This window comes from Diorhabda sublineata, chromosome 10 (genome assembly GCF_026230105.1).
Source record: "Diorhabda sublineata isolate icDioSubl1.1 chromosome 10, icDioSubl1.1, whole genome shotgun sequence".
In the NCBI taxonomy this organism is placed as follows: Eukaryota; Metazoa; Arthropoda; class Insecta; order Coleoptera; family Chrysomelidae; genus Diorhabda; species Diorhabda sublineata.
Genome location: NC_079483.1, coordinates 12,169,658 through 12,182,615, shown reverse-complemented (window position 1 = coordinate 12,182,615; position 12,958 = coordinate 12,169,658). Strand labels below are relative to the sequence as shown.

Here is a 12,958-nt window from a genome sequence, read left to right as displayed (position 1 = left end):
TTGAAATGTTTATCAAGAAAATTATTTGGTGTCCCAAAATCTTCATTGATGAGACTGCCCACGACTTTTCCTTTGGTGAAAATACTAAATCCACAAAAATCAAAGAATACAAGAAATTTAATCATATAGATAATTTATTTACAAAATATGCGGTAACCTAAATTACAGAGATTGAAATTAAAGATTTATCATATAACTAAAATTAATTAACACCTACTAAGTCTTCTACGATGTTTTTTAATTTCATGTCTTGGACAAACCTCACGGATTGGAACTTCTTTTAATCATATACACGCCAACTCTTGTTTAGCTGCTTTTATTGCTGAAAGTTTAGAAAAAATTTAAACAATTGAAAATACTGCAAGGCCATATGATCCAACAAATGAGGTGCCTAGAATCAAAAAGCTGTAAAAATAAAGGATGTTGCGAAACTGCTAACAAAGCACTTTGGACAAGGCTGGAGAAACCACGAGACGCTAAAATTTTATCGGGATTTGGACAACCAAGAAGCCGAAGGTCTCAACAATGAAGCCGAGGATCTCAACAATGAAGAAGATGAAAACATTATTGTTGATGAGGAAATTGATACAGATATTGTGTGACCTAGTATAAGAATAAAGACTTTGTTTACAATTTACAAAACATTAAATTTCATTTTAGGATACATTGCAATAATTGGAATTTTGTAATAATTGAGGTCAAGATTTTTTATTAAATATTTGTTTTACTAAGCCTATACGTAATTAAAGTGTAAAAAAATTACAATTAGTATAGCTTTTATAGCTCAACCCCTTTGCAGTCTAAGCTTATTTTTGTTTCAAATCCCGCCAAATCCAAAACTTAGTATCAAAATCCGACAAGTCCAAATATTGATTTTAAATTTTTCTAAATATTTATGAAACTCTTTTGGGTATCTCGATCATACATTGTCTCTGTTATAAAGTGGAAATTATTGATTTTTTGGTAAAAAAATTAATAATTTCTTATGATTGGTCTGTTTGTAACAGTTTTTTCCACTTTTCTAAAAATTTCTTGAAATGGACTTGACGGATTTTGATTCTAGGCGCCTCAAATACTTTGTTTTTCATTTGTTACCTTCTCTTTCACGTCTCCTAATTTTTTTCCTTCTTCTCTCAACTGCTGCAAGTTCTGCTTTAACATCAGCATATGTCTTTCTCAATTCGGCCAATTTTTGTTGAAGCACTGCTATACGCTGAGTACTATCTAAGCTGTGATCTAAAAATGTATATTTGATAAATTTCATTAACAATATTCAGATAGAAGCTAAATAAAATGTTAGTTGTAGTGCCAATTGTAAGGTAACAATTTTAGCAATGAAATCCTGCACCAACAAGATCTCCCATTGTCATGAACATTGAAACACGATTTTCTCATTGTTTATCAGTTAAAAGGGTGGGAACAAATTTGACACTTAAATGATTTGGAAATCATATATTAAAATGCTTTACAGCGATCCTACAAAATTCAAAGTTCTTGTTTAATTTTTGCACATTTTTATCTATTTTTAAGGTCAAAGGACGTTCCGATCGTTCTCCGACCCTAACTGACTTATTTCTATTTTTTAATGGCCATATCACTCATAAACAATTTTCATTACTAACATTTTAGAACTTCATGGACTTTTTTCAATAAACACAAAACTAAGTGCATTGATCATGATCTATGTTTTACGAAAGACAAAGCAAGCATGATCTCAATAGCAGTATAAGATATTCTAGTTAAAGTAGAGGTAGACAAATTGGTGAATATATTTAGGAGATTGGATCTGCAACATTTATAGCATAGATCTACAATAGTATTAAAATAAAAATAAAATACAAAATATATAAAAAAGATGGAACATTTGACAAAAACTTGTAAATATAATTCCAAAGAGACTACTTTACATCAAATCATAAACTATATAATTGAATAAAGACTGTGTTCATTTAAAAACCTACCATCCCTGTAACTTGAAACTTCCAATACATTCCATTATTGTAAGATATAATTCCAAATAGACAACTTTATATCAAATCATAAGCTATATAATTGAATAAAGACTGTGTTTACTTAAAAACTTACCATCCCAGTAACTTGAATACACCGATACATTGTATTATTCGTTGACACACGTCTATTTTCATCACAAACACAACTTATTCGACAGTCAAGTGATCTTCACGTTTCCATCTACCATAGTAGCTTCAATTTTCAAATCTCAAATAGAGCAACTCCACTTGCTATTCGAGATTTGTCGCAAAAGTGTCAAGTCTACCTTCATATCTCCGCATTGGTGTTATTCTTAAATATCTGGTGAGTGATATTCTTCAAATCCCCATTTGATCGAATAACACCTTCTAACTGGTATTTCCACTCTCTGAAGCAGGCCTTAAATCTACTTTCAGTGCATTCATCGCATTAGTTGCAATAAAACTAGTGTCTTTTGAGCAGTATTTTAAATCTGGAAAGAGCCAAAAGTTGTACAAAGCTACTACTTTGTCAATATTGCTGCACAAGGTCGATGAATGCTCTGGTACATATTGTAGTGAAACAGCCAATCACCGTTTGCCCAAAGCAGTGGCCGTTTTCTTCAGATTGTCACAGTTTTTCCAATATTCAATGTAGAGCTGATTCATATGATCTTTGAAAGTATAACACTACAAAGAAAACTGTGGCTATTGTTTTCAATCTGATCCGACTTTAGCTTAAATCTTCTTATTGTGTTAAATCTTCAATATTCAGTGTTGCTATTTTGTAAACCAATGATTTTAGATGCCCTCGCAAAAAAAGTTAATTGAATTAAAATTACAATCAACATCTTGTTTATTAGGTCTTCTTGGTGCATTGTGTTAGTCTATTGGAATTTAAAAAAATCAGTTATCACTACGTTAACTGTGTTTGGAAGCATATCTATATACACTTTTTGCTTCTGTTAACCGATCCAGTTGGTATTCAAAAAAATGTGTTGACATAGAATAAGATTACTTTCGTACTGAATACACTGTTTACACCATCACTACAGCAACACTCACAATTACACTGTCTGACGCACGTTTCGACAACCAAGTTATCGTCTCCAGAGACTAAAGGTTTACCTTGGTTATCCAAACACATGTCAGAGAGTGTAATTGTGAGTGTTGGTGTAAACAGTGTGTTCAGTATGAATATCACCAACGGTTCCAAAAATTCAAACTTAGTTAAGATTACTTTCGAACAACATTTAAAGTACATTTACTTCATCGAATGTTACCCAATTTCCAAAAAGTTTACACAAGAGAAGTTGCACTTGACTGCTAGAAAGTTATTACTCTGTATCGAGGTTTTTGAAGTTATAGGGGTGGTAAGTTTTAAAATTATTTCTAGCATAGATCTGTGTTTCTGGATACGAGAATAACTAGACTGGGTCCTAATTATCCTCGTTAGCAACAATGCTACAATTGTTTCAGTGCACATATATATGGTGCACAGAATACCTTTTTGGGCATTCCATTTTGAGTACTATTTTTTATAACTGAACTGAGCAGCAAATCAGTGCCTTGTATAGGACATAATCTTTGAAATGATATATTCATTCCCACGAGACTAGTGCAGGCAACAAACAAAAGACGAGAACAGTTCATCGACAAAGGAAGATCATTTATGTACAAAAGAAAAAATAGAGGACTCAGAAATGGAACCTGCAGTACATTAGAGTGACTGATCCTTCCAAATTTAAATTGTAATAGCAATATGAATTTAATTATTTTCCAAATTAAAAATCGACAAACTTCGAATGGAAAAAAATATTCAAATCTGAGGTTACTAGGCATTTTGATGATTTTCCTCATTTAATTGATTGGTAAAATTGTAATACATAGATGGAAGAATATGTTGTATGAAAGATTCAATAAATTGTATAATGTCTGAAGATGTGATTTGTTTGACATGTAGTAGGATCGATACAAATTGTGAAGTATATTTCAGTTTTGTGTTTATGTCAAACAATACAAAAAAAACAATTATTAAGGAAGTATATCTAAATGAAGAGAGGAGGAGAAAGCTATCTACCCATAAACTAATAAAGTTGTTTTTATGATGTAACAATTTTAAAAAAGTAATTTAAAATGGACATTATCAGTATTCATTGAAAAATATTAATATAACCAATAATACTTACCAAATTCTACATAAAAATTGTATTTGGAAGGCCTTGGTGATCGGTTTTGTCTATTATATGATACTTTATTACAATCAGTATTTGAATGTTCAGAACTATCACTATCACTATTTTGTCTCGATCTACTTTTCTTCCTTTTTTTATTATTCAAAGGCATAGTATCTTCGGAATTTCTTAAAGATTTCCGTCTTTTTTTACAAGCAATATTTTTCTTCATTTCCCCCATCATTTGGGTATCTGTAACATTTTAAGCGGGTAATCAATTATAAACTTTCTGAGTAGTTTGCAATTTCTCAAACAAAAATAAAATTTCGTGACATTAATATAAGTTGAAACTGAATTAACACTGATGAAATTAAGAAATGCCGAGATGTTCGACAGAGATGCGTACTTTTTCAGTTGTTGTATCAATAGAAGAAAATGTTTGAATTGAGATTAATTAATTTAATAATTATTAATGCCGACAAAAAATTTAATAAGCCTTGTCATACAAATACCTATAAACACGTGTCATAGAAACAAACCAGCAAATCGGAGAAATTGTAGCAACAACACAAAGAGCATTAGTAGAACTAAAAAATTGGAATATCTTAACTATATAATGAGAAGTTAGTTGGAATTTCTAGAACCGTTAGCGATATTCATACTGAATACACTGTTTACACCACCACTACACCAACACTCACAATTAGACTGTCTGTCGCGCGTTTCTATAACCGAGTTATCGTTTTCAGTTTACCTTCAGTCTCTGAAGATGATAACTTGGTTATCGGAACGCGCGTTAAACAGTGTAATTGTGAGTGTTGGTGTAAACAGTGTGTTCAGTATATAACGAGAAGAAAAATATGAGTTACTCAGGTTAGTAAGTTTGATAAAATTAAAGGAAAAAGAAATATTGGACAAAAAAAATTTTTACAACCAACTCTTAGACCATCAATCAAAATGTCCCTTTTTGATGGTTTGCAGCTAAAGAACAAATTCAACTGTATTTCCGAGAAGACTTAAATTTGCCTGGACAAACATAAATTTAACAATTAATGATTGAAGGAATAGCAAGATCCAACGTCAGAAACAAGGAATTTGGAAAGTGGATTAAATATAACAATAGAAGAAATCAAACATGCACTCAAAAATATGAAGAGTAACGAGGCACCTGGACCTGTAGAACTACTTAAGTTGTTTGATGAAGACCAATTACAAATACTGGCAAATCTTTTTAATACTATTCATAAAACAGGCAAACTGGAAGCCTTTGAAATGTGGATATTGAGAAGAATACTACCAATATCATGGACAGATAGAATCGCAACAATATGTGAGATGGGAAGACGATTTGCAGCATGCCTGTTTCAACATGTCGACTCGATTCTCGAGAATCTGGAAATTTTTCTGAAGTGTGTTGTTCTATAGGAAATAAAATCATTATAAGAAAATATGACCAGACAATATCGTCCAGAAGTTGTTGAATGACTAGTTATGTAAGTTAAGAAATCAAATCTGGACTTTCCTGACCATGCTCTTAAATTAAAATAGAACCAAAAAAAACAATAAGAAGTATTGCCATTTTTGACAAAAATGGAATATCTATAATTTTAAGGATTCATTACCTTCTTCACTATATGGTGATACTTTTGTTACTGAAGACCTCTGCTCAGGATATTCGGACTCTATATCTTGCGACTTACAACTTTCGTTATCGCCCATATTTGGAGACAATCCATCAACGTCTCTGGAAAACAAAACGTAAAAATATAGAAAATATATTCAATATATGATAAATAATTTCTGTTAGAAGACACAATTAGAGTTTTTGTTGCATTTATACATCAGTAATTTTTAAATTTTTCGAGAAATTATTATTCAAAAGTACTAAACCAATTATTGAAGAAAAAAACTTATCCAGATTATAAGTTTGGCTCCACTATTGATAATATCCACAGGTTTACAGTTGTAATAGAAAAATCGTCGAAAAAAAGACTGTTCAACTGTCTGTCTAGATGTAAAGTGATATTTGACTTGGTGTGGTTTGAGGGACTACACTTTAACAAATTTCTAAAATAGAACTTTTAGAATAAATAAGACGCTTACTCTAACGAAACAAAAGAAATAAATGCAGGAGTATCACAAGGCAGTGTATTATGGCTAGTCCTGTATCTTCTACGCACCAGCAATATTTCACAATTAGAGCCTAATACGATAGCCACGTTTGCTTACGATACTGCTATAATTACAGTGGACGATCCACAATTTTTAGTTAATAAAATGATTAGTAGAGAAGCCCAGGCGGGATTTTGGCATATACAAAAACGCGGCAGATTATCATACAGGGTGATATCTTTTACCCATTTAAGTACCTCCACCAAATACGAGCCAGAATTGCCATCTTCAATAAGATGTAAAAGGTAAAAGACAAAAAACAACCCTTCTCCTTAAGTACCCGGAATTATGATGCATGCACTTAACTACCTTGTCAATCGGAGTTACTCCAGTAATTGTTAATCACAAGATTCATTGCATGCTTGTGAGGTAATGCCCATAATGCAAAAATTAATGATCTTTTACCAACGGACTATGGATGGAAAATTCAAAATGATCTGGTTTGCTGGCAATCAATTATCGAAAGTGTATGAAAATTGTGTAGATTTGTTGGACATCAACAACAATCGTTGTTTGGAATACATTTATGGACAATCAATTCATAATATTATTCATATGATGTTGATTAATATTGTATTCAAATCAATATCAATAAAATCAATAGTGGCTTCCTATCATTTTTATTTAGTATTATACTAAGATTTTAGATTACTTTGTTTTCAGTTGTTCCTAAAAAGCAATTAGAAGATGGGGCTCAAAAACATAAAATCCTCAATTCCTACTGTGCAATGAAGCTATGACAATTCAATAGAAGATACTGACCCTCTGGGAGACATATTACTCATAGTACTCTCTGGCGTTGTAGGAGGTGTATTATCCACAATCGTCGAATTTTCCAAATGCTCTTCTCTTATTTCCTGTACATCCATAGGTACAGGCTGCTGCTGTTGTTGCTGACTTTTCTTCTGATCCAAAAGAATATTCTTATTGTTACTTGTACTAGGGGCACTAGCGAAGGGCATTTCTAAAACTGATTTAATACACTTTGTTTCATGAATAACTGATGATTCACTTAATGGAGCTGGACTTCTAGGTATTACTTCTTCGCAGAGTAGAAGAGAATGCAGATTGGGGTCAGGTTCTTCTTCTTTGATCGCTTCTGATTCCATCTTTTCTATTGCAGATGAAGATACTTCAAGATCGTCCTGAAATAACAAAAAGAGATGGATAAATAATCTTTATAGTCATTAGAACGCTCAAACGTCCGCCAATTAAATTTGTCTGGAAACGGTCTAATCAATTTACAATTAAAAATTATAAGTGCTTTGAATACTGAATTACCAATGCATTATTGTCTTCTTCTGGTTCTGTGTATTCCATTACAATGTACTATCAATTGAGTTAATGAAATGAAATAAAGAAAACAACAACTTAATATAAATTAAGACATAAGAAGTAAAGCAAAGGCGTTGGATGACAGTCATTTTTTACATCAATCTATTTTAAGGTGAAGGAAGTTCTAATTAAAGGTTGTTTTCCAGTTTGTGACTAATTCTTCCAATTTCTGTATGAATATCAATCTGGACAATTTACCAGTATAAAGAGATAACAAGACATAAGTTAGGTGTTGAAGTATGGATTTCAACATAACTGAAACTAGTACTTGACGGGTTTGACTGGTTGTCTACCAATTATGATGCTGCAAATTGATCATTTGGAAGGTCTATGACTAATTTCCTCCTAATTCTGTACAAATAATCACATAAGTGTCTAGAAGAAATCTAGCAGTGAAGAGAAATATTAAGAATGCTTCAGGAATTCAAGTATTAACTGCAATAATGACTGAAACAAGTACTTGACACTACGACTAGTCGTTTACTAATGATGGTGCTATAGATATATATTTTCAAGTTTATGACTTTCCATCCCAATTCCGTACAAATATTCACTTAGTATTTGAAAGAAATCTAACATCTTGAAGAAATAACGAGACGTGCATTAATGATTCAAATACTCGACAGGTTCAATTATCATCTCTGAATCATGATACTGCCACTTACAATACCGGCTCAATTTTTAATATGTCATGAATTTGTTTATATAACATCAAAGGATGATCCGGGAAGGGAATTAACTACTCAGCCTGCTAATACTCGCCTAGGGTATCACTCTTCAGAGCAGGAAACATTGTTAGTTTTAAAATACTCTAGTTATCGAGTAGTTTATAACTATTAAGTAAACATTAAAATCAATTGTATGATTCCTTATGGTCGATAGTAGTAATACATAAAAAAACGGGGTAAAATAAAATAAAAAAAATGTCAGAATTTATAACAACTAACTAACCTTTTTAGCCTCAAAATTGAAATCTGCTTCTTGGGATTGGGAATCGTCTGTAGTTTGAAGTTGTGTGAACATATTGCTACTGTCACTTTCTTTAGTATCTGCTCGTAATTTAACAGATGCAGTTTGGGAATCTTCGTCTGATCTGGCTATTATCAATTGTTCAGAATCACTACTATCAGTTTCACTATCTTCAATAAAACTTCTACTAAGTACTTTCTTTCGTTTTTTTACATCTTGAACTTGGGATTTTGTTAATGTAGAAACGTTTTCAATAGATTCTTCACCGGAATTCGTTGTGATGTGTGTCTCATCAACTTTTTCCTCAACTGTCTGTAGGGTTACTTTCTCCTCTGAAGAATGTCTGGTATCTTCTGAAAGTATTGTTTCTTTGTTCAAAGATACCTAAAACATTTTGCGAATACAGATTAAATATGTAATGCTGAATTAATAGCGTACATTGATATAAATACTTAACGTTAAATCATTGGTAACATACAGGTGTGATGGAAATATAAATAACTGCAAGTACAATTGTAATAAGGCAAAGAGAGAAGATTTTCTGATGATTTTTGTCCCTCTGGTGAATTTTTTGTAACTAACACAAAACAAGACCGAAAAACTCAAATGGAAGGGATTTACAAAGGCATATAACTTTTATTATATAGAGATATAACCTCTAAAAGATAGTGAGTGGAACTTTTTTAATTTTTTTTATTAAATGTAGGTAAAGACAGAAACTTAATAACATAAATATCGACAATTTGAGAATATGCATTAAACATGTAATGCTGAATTAATAGCATACATAGAAATAAATACTTAACATTTAATCATTGATAACATACAGGTGTGATAGAAACATGAAAAAGTGTAAATAAGAACATAGAATACCAACACTTGTTTGAAAATAGCAAAACAATTACTCACCTCATCTGAACACTCTTTAACTTCTTCCTTTTCGTCATTTTCTGATTTAGGTGAAACTTTTGCACTAGTTTCATTCTTAATTGAATTAAATTTCTGTAATATCGAATCAGCGATTTTTGTACCGGTCTTAACATTACTCAGTTCCTTAGCAGTCTCCTCTAATTTAACATTAAGAGAAATTGGAGGATGGGACACTATAGATTCCAACAAGGCACTATCTGTTTCTTGTAATGCTGGAGATATATGCTGCACTTCGACAAAACTTACATCGTTTTCACTAATATCTGATATCGATGATGCTTTTATCTGAAACAAAAATAAATGAGTGTGCAATCAGAATGTCTTTAAATATAATTGAATTTGATTATTCCATAAATCATTTTAGTTCCTGTTAAACAAAATGAAAATAACTATTCTTGTATAAAAATTGTAACACAAAACTTGTATTCATCAACATTCGTATTGAGAAACTATGATTGTGTTTATGATTTATTCAAGACATATGAACTACTCAAAAAGCACGGGACTGAAAGAAGTGGAGAAGAATTATAAGGCTATGGACCTAAATGGTTTGCATATAAGCCTATATAATAATTTCTATTCACTAATTTTATTTTCAATCTATATATTGTCTTCAAATTTCGTACTACATGCAAGAACTATGCAAAAATATATTGCTATTGATAATCACATAAGGTTGTGTTTAATTTCGTTCCTGGAAAATTTTATTTGTACAGATTCTTCAACATCTAAAAAATGTGTGAAATTTGAAACACTAATTACTGTTGGAAGTTATGTTACTAGATTTCTATGTTATTAAAATTAGAATTAAAACGTAAAATGAGTTTCTATGATTATTGTGAGCAGTGTATTTAACTCAACATAAAATATATGTATGTAAAAAAAATAGTTGAAACTATATATTCACTGACCTCATCTTTAGATTCTTCTCTCGTAATAACTTCAACTTCTTTTTTTGAAATAGGTTCACATACATTAACTCCCAAAATACTTGTTACATTACTTAAAGAAGGTGTTCGAGTTGTTTTAGTGTTAAAACTTCCTGATGTTGTCGGAAGTAAATTCAAACCGTCGTTACTGTCATCGTCGGTAGAAGAGCTCTGAGCTATTACTCTTTGAATTTGTTCTCTTATAGAGTCTTCATCTGAAGGATATGACGCTCCACCTGTAGATAACAATAAAATTATATGATCTAGAAGTATCTTTTTGTGCTAATATATTGTAAAAAATATAAAAAAAAATAGGCAGAGTAAACTTTGGATTACATCATGGATAACTAATGATCCCAGTACTCAGTCTGTCTGATAAACAGGATGAGGTTGTGGATGAGAGGAATAACATATACTTTAAGTACAGATCGACCAACATAGCTTTGCGTCTGAGAATTGGATACGCAGTAGACTAGTCGGCGGAGGGGGACGAGATCTCATTAATGTCGAGGATCTCGTGCAGTCAACATCGGTTAGTACAGTTAGTGCAGAAATTATTTAGTGAACTGTTGTGATAATTCTGTGTTTGTTACTTTGAAAATGCCTTTGAACAGTAAAGTGAAAAACGAGGTTCTTAGTGGACAAAGTAGAGAAATTGTCAACAATGTTTTAAGATTTATGCAGGCAGAAGCAACGGCAGATGGAATAAGGATTCCTCTTGCGAAGGTAAGAAGTAATGGTAGAAATAAGTCAAAATGTACTAATAATTATTTTGTATCATTGAAGGTTCAAGAACGAGTAGCAAAGGCTACAGGTGTATGTGTAAGAACTGTAAGGAAAATTAAATTAGAGATGAAAAAAATAGAAGAAGGTGAACAGGAAACGTTTTCAACTCCAAATAAAAAGAGAAACATTCAAACCTCACAATGGATTATGCCGATTTGGCTATTTTACGTAGGTGCATAGTTAATTTCCATATCACAGAAAAAATAATTCCTACGCTCAGGGTAATTCATAGAAATATCATTCGCGATATGGACTATCAGGGTTGCAAAGAGTCTGGCTAAGTTTGTATGAAGGCGAATTTAGAAACGCCCACTCCTGGCTGTTGAGAGATTTGTAAGTTAAGTAACATACTGTATCTTACCTTCATCTGTTTTCCCCAAAGAAGAAAATTCTAAATCCAGAAGATTTTCATCCGGAGATGGTTTGGAAAAACTATTACCTCCAAACATACTACCAGTTTCTAAACTGCTCAGTTTTTCTGGATTTGTGGCAAAAATTTGTGTTTGTGATTCACAATCTGAGAGTTCCATATCTCCACTGTAATCATCTGAAGCATCTGGCGGAAGATCTCTGAAAAGACTTAAAGAATCATCAGCTATATTTCTTGCAACTTTTTCTTTATTCTCAATTACACGCTCGGTAGTTTTTATCAGATTAAAGCTCGGCGATTCAACAAGTTTGTCAAAAGGATCTTCTTCTTCTTCTTTGGGAGGTGACATAGGAATCAATGTTTCCTCTTCATCTTCCTCTTCGTTTTCAGAATCAAATTCAGTTTCTTTTCTTCGAGGTGGATGCTATAAATGAATAAAAAGTAATTGAATATCTAAAAGTGAAATAAATTTAATATTTCAATTACTGTATCTACTGACACAAAAAGTACAGAATCACTTGAGCTACTACATGTTCCTGTATGTATTTAAAAACATAATTATTGCAGAAATTACCATATCTTTTTCGGTTTCAAGATTACGTATAGTTGTATTTTTATCTACTTCTTCGAACAATCTGGACACCAAACGTTTCTTCTCATCTCCTAATTTAGCTCTGCTTTCAAATTCAAACGGCTCAGGTTCTTTGAACTCATAAACATCTTCAGAACTGGATGACTTCTCGAGTGGTTTTTCTGGTTTTTCTTCAATTTCATCATCAATATGTGTAGAATTGTCTAAAATGGGTGGATTTGATTCATCAGATGAAGAACATAATACTTCTTTCTCGTCATCTGCGTCTAAATTTGATAACTTCAAGGCTTTCGTAAAACCTTTCAGCTCCGATCGGATTTGATTTAAATCGAAATCTCTACCTTTAGGATTATTTTCATCTTCACTTTCTTCGGCAGATTTTTCTGGGGATCTTTTTATTCTTCTTGAAGATCTAGAAGGTTTTTGATCTTGTTCTTCTCTACTAAGGTCCTCATCATCCCTATCTTTACGTTTATCCGTTTTGGGCTGAAAAGTAAAAGCTATTGTGAACATATGAAACAACATATTCAAGTCAACAGTCAACAGTGAATTAGAGAACAAAAGTGGACAAAAATGAAAATGCTTTGTGCACTGTGGAAAAATAAGATATAATATGGTTACCATTTTTAAATAAATAATTAAACCAAAATGACAGTACAAGACAGCATGATATTATAATTGGCAGACTGAGTATTCAAATCTTAAACAGATTAGAAGCAATGGAAATGTGG

General features: G+C 31.8%; 1 protein-coding gene across 2 annotated transcripts in view; it reads right to left on the bottom strand.

The window, feature by feature from the left end:
• Window positions 1-116: 116 nt before the first annotated feature.
• LOC130449547 (AT-rich interactive domain-containing protein 4B) overlaps window positions 117-12,958 on the bottom strand; it is a 28,112-nt gene continuing 15,270 nt past the window's right edge. Inside the window, exons 11-20 of one of the 2 annotated variants that reach the window (XM_056787435.1) lie at window positions 12,210-12,713; window positions 11,627-12,059; window positions 10,462-10,715; window positions 9,530-9,835; window positions 8,603-9,004; window positions 7,079-7,461; window positions 5,767-5,888; window positions 4,160-4,396; window positions 1,096-1,236; window positions 117-322 (exon numbers count right to left, since the gene is read on the bottom strand). In XM_056787435.1, the coding sequence (XP_056643413.1) occupies window positions 285-322; window positions 1,096-1,236; window positions 4,160-4,396; window positions 5,767-5,888; window positions 7,079-7,461; window positions 8,603-9,004; window positions 9,530-9,835; window positions 10,462-10,715; window positions 11,627-12,059; window positions 12,210-12,713 (2,820 nt within the window). In that variant the 3' untranslated portion in view covers window positions 117-284. The remainder of the gene's footprint in view (window positions 323-1,095; window positions 1,237-4,159; window positions 4,397-5,766; window positions 5,889-7,078; window positions 7,462-8,602; window positions 9,005-9,529; window positions 9,836-10,461; window positions 10,716-11,626; window positions 12,060-12,209; window positions 12,714-12,958) is intronic. The other variant, XM_056787436.1, reaches the window with a different exon arrangement.